The 23,503-nt window shown below is 52.3% G+C and overlaps 1 protein-coding gene across 4 annotated transcripts in view; it reads left to right on the forward strand.

Annotated features, from left to right (window-relative positions):
- The window catches only part of UCKL1 (uridine-cytidine kinase 1 like 1), a 90,719-nt gene extending 70,845 nt beyond the window's left edge, over positions 1 to 19,874 (forward strand). For all 4 annotated transcript variants that reach the window (XM_083618780.1, XM_083618779.1, XM_083618781.1 and 1 more), the window contains exons 9-15: positions 10,993 to 11,091; positions 11,506 to 11,599; positions 12,783 to 12,845; positions 15,650 to 15,772; positions 16,933 to 17,040; positions 18,222 to 18,378; positions 19,493 to 19,874. In XM_083618780.1, coding sequence (XP_083474906.1) covers positions 10,993 to 11,091; positions 11,506 to 11,599; positions 12,783 to 12,845; positions 15,650 to 15,772; positions 16,933 to 17,040; positions 18,222 to 18,378; positions 19,493 to 19,569 — 721 coding nt within the window. In that variant the 3' untranslated portion in view covers positions 19,570 to 19,874. The remainder of the gene's footprint in view (positions 1 to 10,992; positions 11,092 to 11,505; positions 11,600 to 12,782; positions 12,846 to 15,649; positions 15,773 to 16,932; positions 17,041 to 18,221; positions 18,379 to 19,492) is intronic.
- Positions 19,875 to 23,503: the final 3,629 nt, after the last annotated feature.

Raw genomic sequence — 23,503 nt, forward strand, 5'->3', positions numbered from 1 at the left:
GTCTCCGGGCACGTAGAGAGCCCCTCTGCGGATGAGCAGTCCGTCTTGTATCTGGAACTCGTCGTCCTTCGCTGTGCCTTTTCGCACCTCCTCCATCTTGGATTGTGCGAACGAATCCGTCTGCAGCGCTCGACGCACCGCGTCCAGGTCCACGGCAGCTGAAGCGCACGCCCACGCTTTCGGTGCGAAAATGTGCTTGGCCGCCACCGGCGCCGCTTCCTCGAGATACTGCGGCTTCCTGGATAGTGCATCTGCCATGACGTTGTTGTCTCCCGGGATGTATTCTATCCGGAAATCGAAATCCGCAAAGAACTCCGCCCAGCGAATGTGTCTCTGGTTCAGGAACCGCGCCGTGCGCCAGTACTCCAGGTTCTTATGGTCCGTGCAGACTTGCACTGTGTGTCTGGCTCCGACGAGGAAGTGCCGCCACGCCTTGAAAGCTGCATGAATGGCCAGCAACTCCCTGTCCCAGATGGTGTAGTTCTGTTCCGCCTTGCTGAGTTTCCTGGAGTAGAATGCGCACGGCCTCCATTCCCCTTGCGGATCTTGCTGCAACAGGACGGCCCCCACCGCTCTGTCCGAGGCGTCCGTCTCAACCCTCATTGGTCTGCTGGGGTTTACATGTAGCAGCTGTTCTTCGGACGCGAAGAGACGCTTGAGTCTCCGAAAGGACTGCTCCGCCTGGTCCGTCCAGGTGAACTTCTTCTTCTTGGAGCTGAGGGTGTCCGTGATGGCCGCCGTCTCCTTCGCGAACCCTTTGATGAACTTGCGATAAAAGTTGGCGAAGCCGACGAACTTCTGGACCTCCTTCCGATTGCGCGGGCTCTTCCAGTCCAACACCGCGCGGACCTTGGTGCTGTCCATGGCGAGTCCCTTGTCGGACAGCTTGTAGCCCAGGAAATCCACCTCCGTCATGTCGAACTGGCACTTCTCTAGTTTGGCGTAAAGTCTGTGCTCCCGTAGCCTCTGCAGGACCTCCTTGACGTCCCTCTCGTGAACCTCCTGCGATTCCGAGAAGACCAGGATGTCGTCCAGGAAGCAAACGCACTTCTTGTAGAGGAGTCCCGCTAACACGTGATGCATGAAAGCTTGGAAGGTATGGGAGCCATTTTGCAGACCAAAAGGCATTACGCGATATTCATAGGTGCCTAAAGGTGTAAACATGGCTGTCTTCCACTCATCGCCCTCCCGCATGCGTATAAGGTTGTACGCCCCTCGTAGATCCAACTTGGTGAAGATCCGTCCCTTCCTCACCGTCGCGAGCAGGTCGTCGATCTTGGGCATGGGGAATGCTGCGGGCTTTGTTTTGGAATTTATGAGCCTATAATCAACTATGAGCCTGCGTTGGGGCGTGTCCTTCTTCTTCACGAAAAACACGGGACTGCCCCCCACTGCTTTAGATTCTTGGATGAACCCCCGCTTCAAGTTGTGATCTATGAACTCCCTGAGTTCTTGCAGTTCGTCTTCAGACATGGAATACAGTTTCCCAGTCGGCAGCGTCGCTCCCGGCAGGAGGTCAATCTTGCAGTCGTAAGGCCTGTGGGGAGGCAGGTTATCCGCTTCCCTCTCGCAGAAGACCTCCAAAAACTCCTTGTACTTGTTGGGTACCGCTTGCACCATGCCTAGGTGTAACTGCGGTTCATCCTCTTGCCCCTCCTCCTCCTGGCGGGTCTGGATGCAGTGTTCTGCGCAGTAGGAGGAGCAGAAGGTCAATTGCCGCTGGTACCATGCTAATGCCGGGCTGTGCCTATCCAGCCAACTCATACCCAACACTATGGGCGTGTCTGACAGGTGGGTGACGTTGAAGCTGATGACTTCGCGGTGGTTTCCAATATGCATCACCATCGGTGGTGTTTGCTGTACCACCTCTCCTCCAAGTAGCTTCCTGCCATCGACCGTGACGACGTTTAGGGGCATCGTGGCTGGCATGAGTGCTATGCGATGTTGCTTGATAAAGTCCACTCCTATAAAGTCTGCGTTGCTCCCAGAGTCAATGGTTATTGGTACTTGCCTGGTGTGCCCAGTGGGCAACTGGAGCGATGCGGTGAGTTGCACCACTGGTTTGGGTGGGAGGGGGTCTGTGGGCTGTAAAATCTCTGGGGACTGCTTCACTGACTTGCCTGGTTGGGCCCCAGTGGCTCTGTTTCCAACCAGGCGTCTTCTTCCCCCTGCGGCTGCTTCGGCTGCTGACTTGTTCCCTTTACTGTTGCTGAGGCTGCAGTGTGCTTCTGGAGCCTCTGGGGACACTCTTTGGCCATGTGCTGAGCACTGTCGCAGATGTAGCACTTCCTGGTCCCTCTAGGAGCCTTCGCCTTGACTGCTCCCGGTGTTTGGGCTCTGCTGGCAGTCTGAGCCCTGGCACCACCAATCTCCATCGGCTCTTCTCCCCTCCCCAAAGGAGGCATGGACAGCGCCCGCCCCGCCTCTCTGGGAAAGAAAGGGGTTGCCCTGGCTGGGCTGCTTGCCTTACGTCCTTCCTCCCTGCTCCAAGGGCGTCCTTCCAGGCGCACACCAATCGCCAACGCTCTTTGGGCAACTTCTTGGGTACTTTGCGGTCGTTCCCCTCTTGCCAGCTCATCTTTCACCTCTCCACTTAGCCCCTCCCAGAACAGGTCTCTGACAGCAATAGAGTCCTTCTCCCAGCCCAGCACGTTCAATAAGGCAAAAAAGCGTGAGTGATATTGTCTCACCGTCGCTTTCCCTTGCTGTAGCCCATGCATTTCCCTCCGAGCAACATCTACATCTACCGTAGATTTAAAGCAAGCGTCCATAGCTTTGATAAATGCATCGGAATCTTTGAGGGCGGGGTCTTCTTCGCGCCACAAATTCCGCAGCCACGCTTTTGCTTCCCCATGCAAATGAGTGATTATGAAGCCCACTTTCTCTTCCTCATCTCTAAAGTCCTTCCGAAGCAAATTGAGCGCGTAAACCACGTCAGCTCTGAAGTTAGGGTATTGCTGCAGGTTCCCATCGAAGTGGGCTACTAGGCTGCCCCCCCTCTTCCCGAGGCCAACTCCCTCCGGTTTGGGTCCTGGCAGCCCCTCTTTCCCCCAACGGTCCCACCTTGCCTGCAGATCCCGGCAGAGCGCTACTGCTTCTTCTTCTCTTTTCCTGGATGCTGCTACTTCTGCGTAAAGCGTCGTCACTGCTTCTTGCAGTTCTTTCACCTGGCTCTCTGTAGCCATCTTTGCCTATCTTCGTGAGCTTGCAAAACACCAAGTCTTGCCCCTCGCTGCACCAACTCACGCTGCGAGGTTTTTAAAGGGGACGGAGCATACTGTCAGAGCTACCCTAGGTCCCAGCTCACTAAGGACCAACGCTGCTTCGTTGTTAAGTATAAAAGTCTTTATTGAAGTTCAGTTTCACTTCCAGAGCCGCAGCGCGCAGCCCCACGTCCAAAGTCTCAGACCACTGATGCTCCGTCTGAGTCTCCTCCCCCTTGACACCAATTTAATAGTCTAGCCTTGCTCCACCTTCTCCGCTGCTCCTTCCTCCTCTGGGTCCGCCTGCCCGCCGGGGTTCCGCCCTTTCTAGCCTCTTCTCCCGCTGATTCCCCTGAGCCTTCTCCCTCCCTCCGGCGGGCTTTAGGAGCTGGTTCCCCATCCGGGTCTCCTGCTGTTCCGCGCGCCTGCACATTTGAACTTGGCGCGCGCGCCCAGCCAGCAGCTTTCCTCCTGACCGTTCCACTGCTGCTGTCACTGCTTCCCCCATCGGGGGGGCTAGCTGCAACTGACCTCCCCTCCGTTGGAGGTGTGGTCAGCCCTGACTCCCTCTCTGGAGGAGACACTGCTCCTGACACATGTGACTCCTCCCCCCCACTACGCTCTGGTGGGGAAACTGGTCCTGATCCTCCACTGCTGCTTTGGGGTTCCCCTCTGGCTCCTTGTTTCTGGTGCGTCCCCCCTGGGACCCCCCTTGCCCTGACCATCGGCGCCCCCTTCTGGGAATCTTCTGATTCGCTGGAGAAGCTCATGGAATCTCTCGGGCCACTGTCATACTCCCCTACGCTGCCCTCGGATTCTTCCCCTTCGCTCTCCCAATCCTCTCTCCCCAGTGCTCCTGCTCCTGATTCCCTGACATCCATCCCCCCCTCGAAGCCCCCCCTTCCCCCCTCCCCCTCTTCGGGTGTGGGTTCCGGGTGCTCCAGTCCAGTGGGTGTGAGTGCGGGATACCATTCTTCCCCCCTGGTGTGTAGCCGGTCCACTGCATCCGGCCCAACCGCAACTGGCTCGTCGACGTCGATTTCCTCTGCTTCCATCTCTCTGCTGATGTGCTCGAATCCAGGATCCTCCCCCAACACGTCCATGTCCTCCCCTCCCCCGGGTACCTCTGGTGAGACTGCTTGCAAAGGTCCCCGCAGCAACTCCCTGCGCCACCCCACCTCCGGTTGAGTGTCCCACCAATAGGAGCGGTCTGTGGCAAACCCCGAGAGAGACCCCTCCGAGGAGCTAGTGTCCGGCGTCGTCTCTTCAGCTGATGAAAAACCCTGGAACGTACTGGCTGACAGAGTGGGTGTGAAGAGCCAGTCGTCGAAATACTCTGCCGGCATAGGTCTGTGTGGGAAGAGTGCATGGAACTCGTCTTTAAGATAGTGCTCCTCCACGGCATAGCACGGTACCCACCTGTTAGCGCTGGCTGGGGTACCTTCCCTGGCGAGGAGGTATTCCACCCCCTCTTCCCCCCACCTCGAGTCCAAAATCTCCGTGACCTCGTTGAGTGGCGTCGCCCTCCGTGACCCCTCCCTCTTCGGAGATTCGTTAAGTGGGTCTGGCGCGTTCCCTGTCGCCTGAAACCTGTGGGGTTCCCTGTAGGGCGTGAGCACTGACCTATGAAAGACTGGGTGCATTCTGGAGCCCTCCGGGAGTGTCAACCGGAAGGCCACTGGATTGATTTGCGCCGCGACCTGGTAAGGTCCCAGCTGCTTGTGCTTGAGCTTCCTCTTAGCTAGCGTCCTGGCCGGCACTGCCTGGGCTGCTAACCAGACCCAGTCCCCCACCCGGATGTCCTCCCCGACCCTCCTGTGCTTGTCTGCCTGCATTTTGTAGGCGTGTTTCGCCAGTTCCAATTGCCTGCGGAGTTGCTCGTGGACCTCCTGTAACTCTGCTGCTAAGTGCTCTGCTCCCCTTGGCTCCCCCTCCCCCTTCGTCTCTAACCCCGGGAAAGTTCTGGGATGCCGCCCATTATTGGCGAAGAACGGTGTCACTCCTGTAGACCCGTGCTTCGTGTTGTTGTAGGCAAACTCGGCCAGCGGTAGGTAGTCCACCCAGGTCGAGGGTTGTTGATTGGCGTAGCATCGCAGGTACTGCTGCATGATGGCGTTGACCCTCTCCGCTTGTCCGTTGGTCTGCGGGTGTCGTGCCGACGCTAAGTTGATTTTGACGTTCAGGATGCCCAGCAGCTTCTGCCAGAAGCTCGAGATGAATTGGCGACCCCGGTCGGACAGGATGGACCGTGGCAGGCCGTGAGCTTTGAACACGTGGTCTATGAACAGCTTGGCGGTCTGTTCCGCTGTGGCCACCTTCGCGCACGGAATAAAGTGCGCCATCTTGGTGAACATGTCTACGACCACGAGCACCGCTGTTTTGCCTCGCGAGCTGGGCAGATCTGTGACAAAGTCCAGGGCCACTTTCTCCCACGGTTCGAGCGGCGTCTGCAGGGGTTCTAGTAGACCCGCCGGCTTCCTGTGTACTGGCTTGGCCCTTTGGCAGGTGTCACACCTGGAGACGTAATCCGCGACTTCTCCCCTCACCTTGGGCCACCAAAAGTCTCTGGTTACTAATTCCGCCGTCTTGTCCTTGCCGAAGTGCCCAGCGCTGGGCACGTCGTGTAGCTGCTGCAAGACTTTCGCGCGGAGGTCGTCTCCGGGCACGTAGAGAGCCCCTCTGCGGATGAGCAGTCCGTCTTGTATCTGGAACTCGTCGTCCTTCGCTGTGCCTTTTCGCACCTCCTCCATCTTGGATTGTGCGAACGAATCCGTCTGCAGCGCTCGACGCACCGCGTCCAGGTCCACGGCAGCTGAAGCGCACGCCCACGCTTTCGGTGCGAAAATGTGCTTGGCCGCCACCGGCGCCGCTTCCTCGAGATACTGCGGCTTCCTGGATAGTGCATCTGCCATGACGTTGTTGTCTCCCGGGATGTATTCTATCCGGAAATCGAAATCCGCAAAGAACTCCGCCCAGCGAATGTGTCTCTGGTTCAGGAACCGCGCCGTGCGCCAGTACTCCAGGTTCTTATGGTCCGTGCAGACTTGCACTGTGTGTCTGGCTCCGACGAGGAAGTGCCGCCACGCCTTGAAAGCTGCATGAATGGCCAGCAACTCCCTGTCCCAGATGGTGTAGTTCTGTTCCGCCTTGCTGAGTTTCCTGGAGTAGAATGCGCACGGCCTCCATTCCCCTTGCGGATCTTGCTGCAACAGGACGGCCCCCACCGCTCTGTCCGAGGCGTCCGTCTCAACCCTCATTGGTCTGCTGGGGTTTACATGTAGCAGCTGTTCTTCGGACGCGAAGAGACGCTTGAGTCTCCGAAAGGACTGCTCCGCCTGGTCCGTCCAGGTGAACTTCTTCTTCTTGGAGCTGAGGGTGTCCGTGATGGCCGCCGTCTCCTTCGCGAACCCTTTGATGAACTTGCGATAAAAGTTGGCGAAGCCGACGAACTTCTGGACCTCCTTCCGATTGCGCGGGCTCTTCCAGTCCAACACCGCGCGGACCTTGGTGCTGTCCATGGCGAGTCCCTTGTCGGACAGCTTGTAGCCCAGGAAATCCACCTCCGTCATGTCGAACTGGCACTTCTCTAGTTTGGCGTAAAGTCTGTGCTCCCGTAGCCTCTGCAGGACCTCCTTGACGTCCCTCTCGTGAACCTCCTGCGATTCCGAGAAGACCAGGATGTCGTCCAGGAAGCAAACGCACTTCTTGTAGAGGAGTCCCGCTAACACGTGATGCATGAAAGCTTGGAAGGTATGGGAGCCATTTTGCAGACCAAAAGGCATTACGCGATATTCATAGGTGCCTAAAGGTGTAAACATGGCTGTCTTCCACTCATCGCCCTCCCGCATGCGTATAAGGTTGTACGCCCCTCGTAGATCCAACTTGGTGAAGATCCGTCCCTTCCTCACCGTCGCGAGCAGGTCGTCGATCTTGGGCATGGGGAATGCTGCGGGCTTTGTTTTGGAATTTATGAGCCTATAATCAACTATGAGCCTGCGTTGGGGCGTGTCCTTCTTCTTCACGAAAAACACGGGACTGCCCCCCACTGCTTTAGATTCTTGGATGAACCCCCGCTTCAAGTTGTGATCTATGAACTCCCTGAGTTCTTGCAGTTCGTCTTCAGACATGGAATACAGTTTCCCAGTCGGCAGCGTCGCTCCCGGCAGGAGGTCAATCTTGCAGTCGTAAGGCCTGTGGGGAGGCAGGTTATCCGCTTCCCTCTCGCAGAAGACCTCCAAAAACTCCTTGTACTTGTTGGGTACCGCTTGCACCATGCCTAGGTGTAACTGCGGTTCATCCTCTTGCCCCTCCTCCTCCTGGCGGGTCTGGATGCAGTGTTCTGCGCAGTAGGAGGAGCAGAAGGTCAATTGCCGCTGGTACCATGCTAATGCCGGGCTGTGCCTATCCAGCCAACTCATACCCAACACTATGGGCGTGTCTGACAGGTGGGTGACGTTGAAGCTGATGACTTCGCGGTGGTTTCCAATATGCATCACCATCGGTGGTGTTTGCTGTACCACCTCTCCTCCAAGTAGCTTCCTGCCATCGACCGTGACGACGTTTAGGGGCATCGTGGCTGGCATGAGTGCTATGCGATGTTGCTTGATAAAGTCCACTCCTATAAAGTCTGCGTTGCTCCCAGAGTCAATGGTTATTGGTACTTGCCTGGTGTGCCCAGTGGGCAACTGGAGCGATGCGGTGAGTTGCACCACTGGTTTGGGTGGGAGGGGGTCTGTGGGCTGTAAAATCTCTGGGGACTGCTTCACTGACTTGCCTGGTTGGGCCCCAGTGGCTCTGTTTCCAACCAGGCGTCTTCTTCCCCCTGCGGCTGCTTCGGCTGCTGACTTGTTCCCTTTACTGTTGCTGAGGCTGCAGTGTGCTTCTGGAGCCTCTGGGGACACTCTTTGGCCATGTGCTGAGCACTGTCGCAGATGTAGCACTTCCTGGTCCCTCTAGGAGCCTTCGCCTTGACTGCTCCCGGTGTTTGGGCTCTGCTGGCAGTCTGAGCCCTGGCACCACCAATCTCCATCGGCTCTTCTCCCCTCCCCAAAGGAGGCATGGACAGCGCCCGCCCCGCCTCTCTGGGAAAGAAAGGGGTTGCCCTGGCTGGGCTGCTTGCCTTACGTCCTTCCTCCCTGCTCCAAGGGCGTCCTTCCAGGCGCACACCAATCGCCAACGCTCTTTGGGCAACTTCTTGGGTACTTTGCGGTCGTTCCCCTCTTGCCAGCTCATCTTTCACCTCTCCACTTAGCCCCTCCCAGAACAGGTCTCTGACAGCAATAGAGTCCTTCTCCCAGCCCAGCACGTTCAATAAGGCAAAAAAGCGTGAGTGATATTGTCTCACCGTCGCTTTCCCTTGCTGTAGCCCATGCATTTCCCTCCGAGCAACATCTACATCTACCGTAGATTTAAAGCAAGCGTCCATAGCTTTGATAAATGCATCGGAATCTTTGAGGGCGGGGTCTTCTTCGCGCCACAAATTCCGCAGCCACGCTTTTGCTTCCCCATGCAAATGAGTGATTATGAAGCCCACTTTCTCTTCCTCATCTCTAAAGTCCTTCCGAAGCAAATTGAGCGCGTAAACCACGTCAGCTCTGAAGTTAGGGTATTGCTGCAGGTTCCCATCGAAGTGGGCTACTAGGCTGCCCCCCCTCTTCCCGAGGCCAACTCCCTCCGGTTTGGGTCCTGGCAGCCCCTCTTTCCCCCAACGGTCCCACCTTGCCTGCAGATCCCGGCAGAGCGCTACTGCTTCTTCTTCTCTTTTCCTGGATGCTGCTACTTCTGCGTAAAGCGTCGTCACTGCTTCTTGCAGTTCTTTCACCTGGCTCTCTGTAGCCATCTTTGCCTATCTTCGTGAGCTTGCAAAACACCAAGTCTTGCCCCTCGCTGCACCAACTCACGCTGCGAGGTTTTTAAAGGGGACGGAGCATACTGTCAGAGCTACCCTAGGTCCCAGCTCACTAAGGACCAACGCTGCTTCGTTGTTAAGTATAAAAGTCTTTATTGAAGTTCAGTTTCACTTCCAGAGCCGCAGCGCGCAGCCCCACGTCCAAAGTCTCAGACCACTGATGCTCCGTCTGAGTCTCCTCCCCCTTGACACCAATTTAATAGTCTAGCCTTGCTCCACCTTCTCCGCTGCTCCTTCCTCCTCTGGGTCCGCCTGCCCGCCGGGGTTCCGCCCTTTCTAGCCTCTTCTCCCGCTGATTCCCCTGAGCCTTCTCCCTCCCTCCGGCGGGCTTTAGGAGCTGGTTCCCCATCCGGGTCTCCTGCTGTTCCGCGCGCCTGCACATTTGAACTTGGCGCGCGCGCCCAGCCAGCAGCTTTCCTCCTGACCGTTCCACTGCTGCTGTCACTGCTTCCCCCATCGGGGGGGCTAGCTGCAACTGACCTCCCCTCCGTTGGAGGTGTGGTCAGCCCTGACTCCCTCTCTGGAGGAGACACTGCTCCTGACACATGTGACTCCTCCCCCCCACTACGCTCTGGTGGGGAAACTGGTCCTGATCCTCCACTGCTGCTTTGGGGTTCCCCTCTGGCTCCTTGTTTCTGGTGCGTCCCCCCTGGGACCCCCCTTGCCCTGACCATCGGCGCCCCCTTCTGGGAATCTTCTGATTCGCTGGAGAAGCTCATGGAATCTCTCGGGCCACTGTCATACTCCCCTACGCTGCCCTCGGATTCTTCCCCTTCGCTCTCCCAATCCTCTCTCCCCAGTGCTCCTGCTCCTGATTCCCTGACAACAAGAATCTGATTAACGTTAATATAAAAGTACTTTACTCACAGATCCATTCAGGTTCACAGACATGTCCCTGAAGGCAGGCTTAGGTTACATAACAACTAGAACTACATTGGTACCTCGGGTTACATACGCTTCAGGTTACATATGCTTCAGGTTACAGACTCCGCTAACCCAGAAATAGTACCTCGGGTTAAGAACTTTGCTTCAGGATGAGAACAGAAATCGTGCTCCGGCGGCGCGGCGGCAGCAGGAGGCCCCATTAGCTAAAGTGGTGCTTCAGGTTAAGAACGGACCTCCGGAACGAATTAAGTTCTTAACCCGAGGTACCACTGTCCAGTCATACCTCATGTTACGTCCGCTTCATGCTACATTCTTTCAGGTTACGTCCTGCGGCGACCTGGAAGTACCGGAAAGGGTTATTTCTGGGTTTCGCCGCTCGCGCATGCACATAAGCGCAAAATGACGTCACACACATGCACAGAAGTGGCAAATCGCAACCCACGCATGCGTATATGCACCACTGCGGGTTGTGCTCTTTTCATGTTGCGAATGGGCCTCTGGAACAGATCCCGTTCGCAACCAGAGGTACCACTGTATTCCATAAATAGGTTAGTCCCAAGTGACTGCAACTAAGCAGTCACTTCTCCAAACACACAGCAACATACAAAATGGAGAACACACACTGATCAGAACATGGAGGCCGTGTGGTCCTCCATGCTAGTACAACAGACCACCCCCTCTTCAAGTCACATACACTGGAAGTCTGTCCCAGCTCAGGAGGAAACAGGAAGTCTTCTCCTGAGTGGTACAAAACATCCCCTAACATGTCCACTGTACGAATGTTGTACTGGACTGCAGTTTTACATCCCACAAGATTCCCTTCCCCATTGAGCCTGTCCATGGGGCGTTTTAGCCATGGCAAAAGGTCTGTGTGGTTTGTTCGGATGAGGAAAGCCATGGGATCTTTGGGGTGGTTTCTCTTCTCTGGCTGGGGGAGGAAGCAGGACTTCCCCAAGAAGCCTTTAACTTGACTTTAATTCTCCTCTTTGTCTTCAGGGCAGCACTGGCCTCTGCCCACCAATGCCACCCTCTCCCCAAGACTCTCAGTGTGCTGAAGAACACCCCGCAAGTGAAAGGCATGCACACAATCATCCGGTGAGTTGGGTGCCTTGTTCTAAGTTCTTTTCAGCACCACGGAGAGCTCCTGGTGAGCCGCTTACTCCATTGAGAGCAGGAAGCAAACTGTTGCCTGTTGAGCATCCGCCTCCAGACCCCCCCTTTCCTGTGCTCTGCCACACAAGTGACAAGAAAGGAGAGTTTGACAAAACATCAGGAAGAACTTTCTGACAGTAAGAGCAGTTTGACAGGGGAACCGTCTCCCTCGGGAGGTTGTGGACTCTGCTTCCTTGGAGGTTTTTAAGCAGAAGTTGGGTGGCCATTTGTCATGGATGCTTTAGCTGAGATTACAGCATCGCAGGCGGTTGAACTAGATGGCCCTTGGGTCCCTTCCAACTTTTATAATTCTATGAACCTAATGCCTTCCTTCTCTCCTCTTCGTTACCCTTTCAGGGACAAGGAGACAAGTCGGGATGAGTTTATCTTCTACTCCAAACGGCTGATGCGTCTTCTGATTGAGCATGCACTGTCCTTCCTGCCTTTCCAGGTAGGGTGATCTAAGTGTTCTTCCAAACCACGGGTAGGCAAACTAAGTCCTGGAGGCAGGATCTGGCCCAATCGCCTTCTAAATCCGGCCTGCGGACAGTCCGGGAATCAGCGTGGTTTTACATGAGTAGAATGTGTCCTTTTATTTAAAATGCATCTCTGGGTTATTTGTGGGGCATAGGAATTCGTTCATTCCCCCCACCCCAAAAAAATATAGTCCGGCCCCCCACAAGGTCTGAGGGACAGTGGACCGGCCCCCTACTGAAAAAGTCTGCTGACCCCTGTTCCAAATCATGGCTGAACTGAAAGGGATCAGGACTCTTTTGAAAGAGGATCCTGTGTCTTTGGGTGATTTGTCGCAGAATCATTGGGAGGAAGCAGGCAGCGTGCTCATTTTGCATCCTCTTGATTGGTGGGGATCACCCATGTGACCTCTATAAGTGGTATTGCCCTCGCTCAAAATGGCGCCCATCTGCCCTTAAGTAACAGGTGCCGGCCGCCAAATCTGATTGGTTGCATTCTATTGCAATGTTGCCTCCGGTGCATAATCTCCAATGGCTTGGGATCACTTGAGTGAAATACAGAGGGGAAATGACTGATTTGGCACCAGATTGCGAGGCAGGGAGGTGATTTGTGAATAGTGTTAAACAGCTATGAGAAAAGCAGAGTTGGGGGGTTTTGGGGAATGAGGTTTGCCCCACCTGAAATCATGGATTTCAAGCTAGAAGGTGGACCTGGAAAAAGTTCCGTTCAGCCCTAAATCTAAGAAAAAATTTCAAGGGCAGGTGATGCCACAAAAGGAGTGGCGTTCAAGTCCAGAGATGAGTTTTCTTCTTTCGCTGAACACAGTTTAAAGAAGCAATATCAGGCTAAACTTAATTATGCCCCAAAAGTGACCTTCCTTGCTCATAAAATCCTCTAGAACCTCACCCCCGCTCTCTGTACCCTTTTTGTGGCCTGGGAAGAGAGCTGGATAGAAATGGTTTCAGGGATGGGCGCTTCCATTCTGCCCTAAGGAAACCTGGATTTGCAGCCTGCATAAGTTGTTTTTTAAAAATGCACACGTCTGTTTGTTTTGTGTAATTTATTCTGCTTTTCTGCCACTGATGAGCTCCGTACTTCTCCCTTGGACTCTGTCCCTGCCCAAATTCCATATTAATTCCTGTGTGCCGTTGCCTTTCCAGACCTGCACAGTTCAGACTCCGCAAGGGCAGGACTACGAAGGCCGAAATTACAGTGGGAAGCAAGTAAGTGTCGCCGGCAGAGGATTCTCAAAGCAGAGTCCGGAGAAAACCAGGGGTGTGTGAAACCTGCTCCTGTTTTGATTCATAGTTCCAGCTTTCTGCATGTGGCATCTTCTATTTGGGACAAATCTTAACTCTCTCTTTTTGCATTGTGGTGTTTTGAGGGGATATTTGCTGAAGCCTTTGACAGGTGCTGTGCTGACAGTCACTCCTGCACCTGTTGGTGCCACAATAGTGACCTCTGGGTTTCTATATCTGCACATTCAGTAGTTTTCAATAACTTGGAGCTTTTGGACAGCTTTCTCCTAAAAATAGCGCACATCTGGGTCTGAGCATCCTTGAGTCTGGTGCACCTGGAGAGTGTTGGAACCGTGGGATGGAAAGCCAGCTGGCTTGGCCCCAGCCGGATCGTGTCCCTTCTCAGCCTTGCCATTGTGGAGATCCATCAGTCATCCTCATCCAACGTGCGTCTGCGACTCATGCTACTGTGCATGCAAGAGCACACATTACTCAGCAGAGTAAACACACAACAGATCAGGCTCGAGGCATGGATACTATACTAAACTATGCATTTATTATACATAAATCAGGACAAAGAAAAACATGGCTTCTCTCCTTGTCATTCTTCTCGGAGAGAGAGAAAACAAAAGCAATACAGAGCGGATGTTCCACTCACGGGACTCCAGCAATCTGTGCTGGAATGTAAACAGACATGTGACATGTTACAATCCCACATATCTGTAGCAAAGGGTGGAATGGAATTCCCAACTCAACCTGACACAAACCCCAAAAGGAAAGAACAGGCCCAGTTTCTGTTGAGAAGAACCCACCAGCAACTGAAGAAAGCAAGAGGATAATGTAGCAAGAGAAAGGTTTTCTGCTGTTTAAAATATTCTTTTTTCTAATTGATTAATTGCCTAGCTTCACTCAGTTTAAAATTAATTTTAAAATTTAATTCAAATGCATTTGGTAACACTTTAATAAAGGCTCCTTTTCCAGGATCCTGAAGAAGAGGGATAATTTATTGGAGAACATCTGGGCGGGATGACAAACTCCCACTGAGTCTTCCTGAAAAACATTGGTGTTGATTTTTTAAAAAAGGAATAATTCTCAAGAATGCTTGGAGTGAAGCGGTGGGGAGATTTCAGCGTTTGATTAAGTATTCTTAGAGAAAACACACACACAAATCCACACTAGGTTAAAAAAAGGTGAAGGACCCCTGGACTGTTAAGTCCAGTCAAAGGTGACTATGGGGTTGCGGCGCTCATCTCGCTTTCAGGCCGAGGGAGCCGGCGTTTGTCCACAGACAGCTTTCTGGGACTAAACTGCTACTGGCACACGGAGGACCGTGACAAGTGCCAGAGCGCATGGAAACGCCGTTTACCTTCCTGCTGCAGCAGTACCTATTTATCTACTTGCACTGGTGTGCTTTTGAACTGCTAGGTTGGCAGGAGCTGGGACAGAGCAACAGAAGCTTACCCCTTCGCGGGGATTCGAATCGCTGTCCTTCCAATTGGCAAGCCCAAGAGGCTCAGTGGTTTAGATCACAGCGCCAACCATGTCCCTTAACAAACTCACACTACCAGAGGGTGAAGCGTGCACTGACAATTCTTACCAGGGATCACGGGACTGCCGTTTCCTCTGCCTCCCAACTCAATGTAGAAGGCAGAGTAACTCCAAGTACCAATCTTGCCGGCAGGAAACAACTGTCCTAGGGAAATTGCGCTTGCCCTGCAGTCTGATTTCCCCTTAACAACTGGATGGCAAGAGCTCTCCTGTCTCTTGCAAGCCCACCTCCTCACCAACTACCCCCTCCCTTCTCAAAGGAAAGAAGCTTTCTACTTGGAAAGGTTTTGGAACTTGCAAGGAGAGCTGGCCGATGTTACAGATGAACCCCTTTTCGAACTGAACCCCGTCTGGGCACCACTTTGAAACGGAGCGGAGCTTTTCCAGCTCAATCATTTGTCTAAGGCGGGCATGAACACAACTCCACACAACTTCGCTTGAAAACAGGAGAACAAGGCAGCGACTCCTTTGTATTCATTTATGACAATGACACAGCCTGATCACCTGGAGGTGATTTTTTTTACTTAGCCCAGCCACGTTCTAAGAAATGCAGAATGGTGAGATAGAAGAAGAAGAGGAAGAAGAGTTTGGATTTGATATCCTGCTTTACCACTACCCTAAGGAGTCTCAAGGGGATGTGGGTGGCACTGTGGGTTAAACCACAGAGCCTAGGACTTGCTGATTGAAAGGTCAGTGGTTCGAATCCCCACGGCGGGGTGAGCTCCCGTTGCTCGGTCCCTGCTCCTGTCAACCTAGCAGTTCGAAAGCACGTCAAAGTGCAAGTAGATAAATAGGTACTGCTCTGGTGGGAAGGTAAATGGCATTTCCGTGCGCTGCTCTGGTTCGCCAGAAGCGGCTTAGTCATGCTGGCCACATGACCCGGAAGCTGTACGCCGGCTCCCTCGGCCAGTAAAGTGAGATGAGCACCGCAACCCCAGAGTCGGCCGCGACTGGACCTAATAGTCAGCAGTCCCTTTACCTTTAAGGAGTCTCAAAGCGGCTAACAATCTCCTTTTCCCTTCCTCCCCCACAACAAACACTCTGTGAGGTGAATGGGGCTGAGAGACTTCAGAGAAGTGTGACTATCCCAAGGTCACCCAGTAGCCGCATGTGGAGGAGCAGGGAATCGAACCTGGTTCACCAGATTACGAGTCCACCGCTCTTAACCACTACACCACACTGGTAGTAGAGAGCTGGAGGAATTATGCTTGCAGGCTTTCACCTTGTCCTCTGTCTTCCAGATTACTGGCGTGTCCATTTTGAGGGCTGGGGAGACCATGGAGCCAGCGCTGCGGGCCGTCTGTAAGGATGTCCGGATTGGCACCATCCTCATCCAGACCAACCGGTATACAGGGGAGCCAGAGGTAAATGTCCAGGCCTGGTATGGGGCAAGGGCTTGGTAGTGGCCTGAGCTACTTGGCCACCTCTCTGGCGGTATCCCAAACCCTCAAAACTGAAGGCATAGTTGCTCTGCACTGTGGTCCTGTTAATACGGTTATTGGTCAGTTTTGTGGCTTGTTATTTTATGATTTTAATGAGACTGAGTTTGGGGCGGTATCCGGCTAACGTGTCCTTCCAGCACAAGGATCTGTGCTCCTGCAAGAGAACTTCCCCCCTTGCACCCCTAATTCTGTTCCAGGGGCTCCCCCAACCCATCCAGAGCAGATTTGGGAAGGGCACTGGGCGCACATAGGAAGAAAGTTCTGTTGTGCAAGCATTGCACTGATATTATTTGGATACCATCGTCTGTCGTTAATTCTGATATTTTTGTAACCTGTCCTGGGACCTTTTGGTCAAGGGCTAGCTAGAAGTGGTTTGTGGCCAATTAAATTTTGGGTCTGCGCCCATTGAAACAGATGTGCCTAAGTTTTCCAGATCCATTAATTTCAATGGCTCTACTCTGAGCATGACTTGCATTTGATACAACCTATTATTATTATTATTATTATTATTATTATTATACAGCGTCTTGTTCTTTGACGGCATAGTTCACGCCTACTTTAAGAGGGCTGATGATGGAGAAGCAGAGTGATAACAAAGATATTTAAGCAGTGTTGCGCGATAGATACAGGCCAGCCCGACGTCCTGTGCGGCTAGATCAAAGAGATCAGGTGGATATTGAAGGAGTCCATTCATTTTGTGTAGTCCATCCTTTGCCAGCTGAGTGTCCTTCAAATCTTTTGGACTACAATTCCCGTCAGCCCAGCCACAATGGGCAGTGGTGTACAGTGGGCATGAATAAAACTTAATATTGCCAACAATGCAATGCTTTGCAGCTTTCTAAGACCTAGAGCTTTCCAGAAGTTGTTGGCCAAAACACCTGGAGGGCACCAGGTTGGGGAAGACTGGCCTAGTCTATATCCACTTCTGGGCTCACTTGATGGTACTATCCAACTTTTGTCTTGGGGATGTGGGTTGCCAACAGTGACCCTATGCAAGGAATGAGCAGGGCAGTCCTGCTGGGGACACTTCCCTCCCTGCTTGCCATCTCTGAACGCTCCCTTCCTCCTTCTCCCTCCTCCAGCTGCATTATCTGAGGCTTCCGAAGGACATCAGTGAAGATCACGTGATCCTCATGGACTGTACGGTCTCTACAGGAGCGGCAGCCATGATGGCTGTGAGGGTGTTGCTGGTAAGGGAGGCAGGTGGTGTGGGACAGCTTTGACTTAGCAGTTGGGAGAGAAAGAAAGAGGCTGTTGGGAGGGAAGGGAAGAGGCAGTTGGGAGGGAAGGGAAGAGGCTGTTGGGAGGGAAGGAAAGAGGCTGTTGGGAGGGAGGGAAAGAGGCTGTTCGGAGGGAAGGAAAGAGGCTGTTGGGAGGGAGGGAAAGAGGCTGTTCGGAGGGAAGGAAAGAGGCTGTTGGGAGGGAAGGGAAGGGGCAGTTGGGAGGGAAGGAAAGAGGTTGTTGAGAGGGAGGGAAAGAGGCTGTTGGGAGGGAGGGAAAGAGGCTGTTGGGAGGGAAGGGAAGAGGCTGTTGGGAGGGAAGGGAAGAGGCTGTTGGGAGGGAAGGGAAGAGGCTGTTGGGAGGGAGGGAAAGAGGCTGTTGGGAGGGAGGGGAAGAGGCTGTTGGGAGGGAAGGGAAGAGGCTGTTGGGAGGGAAGGGAAGAGGCTGTTGGGAGGGAAGGGAAGAGGCTGTTGGGAGGGAAGGGAAGAGGCTGTTGGGAGGGAAGGGAAGAGGTTGTTGGGAGGGAGGGAAAGAGGCTGTTGGGAGGGAGGGAAAGAGGCTGTTGGGAGGGAGGGGAAGAGGCTGTTGGGAGGGAGGGAAAGAGGCTGTAGGGAGGGAAGGGAAGAGGCTGTTGGGAGGGAAGGGAAGAGGCTGTTGGGAGGGAAGGGAAGAGGCTGTTGGGAGGGAAGGGAAGAGGCTGTTGGGAGGGAAGGGAAGAGGCTGTTGGGAGGGAAGGGAAGAGGTTGTTGGGAGGGAGGGAAAGAGGCTGTTGGGAGGGAGGGAAAGAGGCTGTTGGGAGGGAGGGGAAGAGGCTGTTGGGAGGGAGGGAAAGAGGCTGTAGGGAGGGAAGGGAAGAGGCTGTTTGGAGGGAAGGAAAGAGGCTGTTGGGAGGGAAGGGAAGAGGTAACAGCACTCCCCTCTGAACATTAGAAATGAAGGGAACAATGCTGAATATTTCATCTCACCGTTCGCCGGAAGCATAAGCTGGGTGTGGGAAAACCAGATGTTGCTGAACTATAATTCCCACCAGCCCTAGCAGGCACAGCCAGTGACAAGGGTTGTTGGGAGTTGTAGTTCCGTAACACCCAGAGGGCCAACGGGCAAGCTGGGGAGTGAAACTAAATGGCCGAAACCCTCTTCTTTCTCTTAGGACCACGACGTCCCAGAGGACAAGATATTCCTCCTCTCCCTGCTGATGGCCGAGATGGGCGTCCACTCTGTCGCTTACGCCTTCCCGCAGGTGAAGATCATCACGACCGCCGTGGACAAGAAAGTGAACGACCTCTTCCGCATCATCCCTGGTATTGGTGAGTGGCCAGGGTTAGGAGGTCCTGCCCCTGGTCTTGAGCCAGCAAAGCTTCTGAATGCCCGTTACTGGAAAACTCAAGAGGGGAGAGTTTCTCTTATGCTCAGATCCCAATTGTGTGTTTCCACTGCGAGAACAGGATGCTGGACTGGAGTGGCCATTGGCCTGATCCAGCAGCCAGCTCTTCCCTATGTTCTTACGGTTGTCGGATCCCTGGAAAAGCTTTTGAGTTTTTCATTCTCTCATGGCTCACAGCTGCTTGCAAGCAAAAGTATAATTCCTAACCACCACCATTGATGCAGAAAATAAGGGGTCGTTTCTTGGCATTGTGGTTTTTCCCCTAGCTGCAGACAGTTTGAATAAGGCAGGCATAGGCAAACTTAGCCCTCCAGATGTTTTGAGACTACAGTTCCCATCATCCCTGACCACTGGTCCTGTTAGCTAGGGATGATGGGAGTTGTAGTCCCAAAACATCTGGAGGGCCGAGTTTGCCTATGCCTGGAATAAGGCATCTGAAGGCAGCCCTGTATAGGAAAGTTTTTAAATGTTTGATGTTTTACTGCGGTCTTACAGTTGTTGGAAGCCACCCAGAGTGGCTGAGGTAACCCAGTCAGATGGGTGGCATAGAAATGTAATAATAATAGTAATAATAGTTGTAAAAACAAGAAAAATAATTCCAACCAGGGCAAACCAGTGGGTCCCACAAAGCAAACTTCTTTTCAGCATATGACAAAAGCCAGACAATGGAGATACATCTCTGTGGGGAGTTCCACAATTTAGGGTCTGCCTCAGGGAAAGCCCTCTCCCTGGCCAGCTTTCCCCACACTTCTGATGATGGTGGAAATACCCAAGAGAGTCTCCACTGCCAGATTTAACACCTGAGAAGGCTTCAAGCACCTCGAGCCGTGAAGGTGGCAAATCTCTAGGATTTGCTGAACGCGCATGAAACGGGTTGCAAGAATGAGAATCTAGCAGAAGGATTTTGGGGTTTTTGCCAGACGGGAACGTTCCGGGCACATCTCTGAATAGCACAGACACAGCTCAGCGTACTTCCTACGTGCACAAGGGTTTCTCGTAGCCCTTCCTAATTCCCGTTCCCTCCTGCCTCCCTCTAGGAAATTTTGGAGACCGATACTTTGGCACAGATGCACCTCCTGACTGGAGTGACGAGGAAGACCTCCTGGACTCGTAGCAAGCTCCTCTTTTGTAAAGGAACCACTCTGGAGGGAAAGAGGCATCTGCACTGCACCTTAACCCCCAAAATATGTCCCCCAAACATTTGCAAAGAGACTATCGCACTGCACCATAGTTTTTTCTTACTCATCTTCCACCAGAGGCCCTGGCTGAGAGCATATTTTTTTGGAAGTGGAGAGGATGGCGAGAGATGCTTGCTGCCTTTTTTTACGCGCTCGGGAGCGTTTCTGAGCCTAGAGGCAAAGTATTTTAATTTAAAGATTTACTATAACTTATTTTATTAAAAAAAGAGAGAATGTTTCAGCTAAGTTTCAAGTGTCTTGTTGACGACTGGTGTCAATCATGCCCGACTAACCCAGCAGTTCAACCATCTTTTGTGTTAATGTGGCCACAGACCCAACTTTAAACTCCTGATGAGGCAGTAAAGGCAGCTAGTGAGGCGGTTGGAGGATGGATGGCGGCTAATGGATTGAGGTTAAATCCTGACAAGACAGAAGTACTGTTTGGGGGGACAGGGGGCGAACAGGTGTGGAGGACTCCCTGGTCCTGAATGGGGTAACTGTGCCACTGAAGGACCAGGTGCGCAGCCTGGGAGTCATTTTGGACTCACAGCTGTCCATGGAGGCACAGGTTAATTCTGTGTCCAGGGCGGCTGTCTACCAACTCCACCTGGTACGCAGGCTGAGACCCTACCTGCCCGCAGACTGTCTCGCCAGAGTGGTGCATGCTCTAGTTATCTACCGCTTGGACTACTGCAATGCGCTCTACGTGGGGCTACCTTTGAAGGTGACCCGGAAACTACAACTAATCCAGAATGCGACAGCTAGACTGGTGACTGGGGGTAGCTGCCGAGACCACATAACACCGGTCTTGAAAGACCTACATTGGCTCCCAGTACGTTTCCGAGCACAATTCAAAGTGTTGGTGCTGACCTTTAAAGCCCTAAACGACCTCAGTCCTGTATACCTAAAGGAGTGTCTCCACCCCCATCGTTCAGCCTGGACACTGAGGTCCAGCGCCGAGGGCCTTCTGGCGGTTCTCTCACTGCGAGAAGCAAAGCTACAGGGAACCAGGCAGAGGGCCTTCTCGGTAGTGGCGCCTGCCCTGTGGAACGCCCTCCCATCAGATGTCAAAGCAATAAACAACTACCTGACATTCAGAAGACATCTTAAGGCAGCCCTGTTCAGGGAAGTTTTTAATTTGTGACATTTTAGTGTATTTTTGGTCTCTGTGGAAGCCGCCCAGAGTGGCTGGGGAAACCCAGCCACATGGGCGGGGTACAAATAATATATTATTATTATTATTATTATTATTATTATTATTATTATTATTATTAGCAGCGAGCCTTGTGGCTAAGTGGAGATTTGAACCCTCGACTCCCAGGTCCCAGTCCAACACTTTTAGCTACCACACCAGCTCAACCTTTTTTAAAACGGTCTTATCCTGATGGGATAGCCCTTCGAGAAAAAGAAGCATTGTGTCATATGAGCCTTGCAGCTGCAATAGTTTATACAGGATATAGAATACAGTCATACCTTGGAAGCCAAACGCCTTGGCACTCGTACATTTTGGCTCCCAAACGCCGCAAGCTCAGAAGTAAGTGTTCCGGTTTGCAACTGTCTTTTGGAACCCGAACGTCCAGCGCGACTTCGGCGGCTTCCGATTGGCTGCAGGAGCTTCCTGCAACCAATTGGAAGCCACGCCTTGGTTTCCAAATGTTTTGGAAGTCAAACGGACTTCTGGAACGGATTCCGTTCGACTTCCGAGGTACGGCTGTACTGGAAATCGAAAGGTATTCCTCAATTGAGAGAATGGCTTTTATGTACAGAAGAGTTAGCAGGAATAAAGCTGCGGAGGAATGGAGAAGCTTTAGGGAATTATGGAATGCAGAGTAAAAAACTCTAATTAAGAGCAACACCTTCCACTTAACCGTAATCCTTTATAGGAGTATTTTTGATATGACCCATTTTCCGGAATACCATGATTTGTAATTGAGCAGTTAATTCTGTTGTGCATTGCAGTTTTGATGCAGTTAGTAAAAAAAAAAGTTTTTTAAGTGCACTCATCCACCAGTTCAGCTTCTGGCCAGACTGTTTGCAGCGGCGGTAGCTGTACATGGGAGCTGGTGCATCGAGTTTAAAAAGCAACAACCTTTTCAGTGAGACTCCAGGCCATGTGAAACTTGATTTGGGTATGTTTTCACATTGTTTGTGCCTTCCGCATCTCCTGCAAATGGGCTCTGTGATTCACACTCCGAAATATAAACAAGCTGGAGGATGAAGCGTTCTCAGGAGTTATTGTTTTAGGAGAAATGTCAAAGCAGATGAATCCCAACACCTCTCACAACATGGGTACCTTGCTAAGGGAATGAAAGTGGTAGATAATTCAGGGGTAGGAAACTTGTTTCCCCTCTCCCAGATGTTTTTGGATTCCAGCTCCTACCGGCTCCAGTCATCAAGGCCAATAATGAGGTATGATGGGAGTCATAATCTAGCAATGTCTGCCAGTTGGGTACAAAATAAGGCTAGCTAGGTTGCTTGCCTCCATTTTGATGTGAAATGGGCACCAATACTCTGTGAGAGCAGACCTGCTCAAGATGGCAGTTGGGGCTGAGTGACATGCAGTGCTGCCATCTTGGATGTGGCCAGTGGGCTAATGAACAACACATGACAAGTCACGTGATGCTCCAAGATGGCTGCATTCATGAGAACTCTCTGGCCCCATCCTGTTTCTAGCTTGGCAAGAGGCTCAAACAGGCCAAATTCGAGAAGAGCTTTCTGGAGAAGGAGCCCTAGAAAACAGGAACCAGAACCATCTCTCTGATTATAGCAAGTCCCGAACCTGTATTTCCACACAATTTGGTTTGGCTTCCATGCGGTGATGAGATTAGCCAAGGGACAAAAAGTACCTGCGAAGAAGTCTTGCTCTGAGCCAGGAAACTGTTCCACCAAAGCCAGTGCTGCCTGTTCTGGCTGGCAGGGGCTCTTTGGGGTCTCAGGTAGGGATCCTGCCTTGTCCTTATATGCTGAGTGCACTACTAGGTTTCCATGTGTTTGTTAAATTCATGTCATCCAAATTTATATTAACCAAATGGGGCTCAAGACGGGTAGCAGGAGAAACATAAAAATAGCAATTTAAAAAATGTGAAAGCAAGCTACCTTTGAAGATGACTTGGAAACTACAACTAATCCAGAATGCAGTGACTGGGAGCAGCTGCCTGGACCATATAACACCGGTCCTAAAAGATCTACATTGGATCCCAGTACGTTTCTAACCCTAACAAAAATGCCTCTGGTTTTTTGTTGAGGTTATGTTTAAAAACCTTTTTCAACTCATTGTATATTATATCCCAGAAGGCTTTCACCTTAGTACAAGTCCACCACATATGAAGGAAATTCCCCTCCTTCTCCTTGCATATCCAACTGTTTTTACCTTGGTTTCTATACATTTTAGCAAGTTTAGTCAGCGTAATGTACCAACGATACATCATCTTCATTAAGTTCTCTTTACGTGACACACATGCTGTGAATTTAATTGTTCTTGTCCACAATTTTCCCCACCTTTCAAAGTCAATATTATGTCCCAAATCCTGGGCCCATCTAATCATAACACTTTCCCCCTCTTCATCCTTTGCATTCCACTCTAATAATATACATTTTCGACAGTATTTTTCTTTTACTGCCCAGCAATTCTGTATCAAGGAATTTTTCGCTCTTTCTGGCTGGAAGTTCCATGAGGTCTCAGGTGGGTTGTCCGTTCTTCAGCTTCTCAACCCAATACAGTGGTACCTCAGGTTACATACGCTTCAGGTTACATACGCTTCAGGTTACACACTCCGCTAACCCAGAAATAGTACCTCGGGTTAAGAACTTTGCTTCAGGATGAGAACAGAAATTGTGCGGTGGCGGCATGGTGGCCCCATTAGCTAAAGT

Source organism: Podarcis filfolensis, assembly GCF_964270895.1.
Source record: "Podarcis filfolensis genome assembly, chromosome: 6".
Classification (NCBI taxonomy): Eukaryota; Metazoa; Chordata; class Lepidosauria; order Squamata; family Lacertidae; genus Podarcis; species Podarcis filfolensis.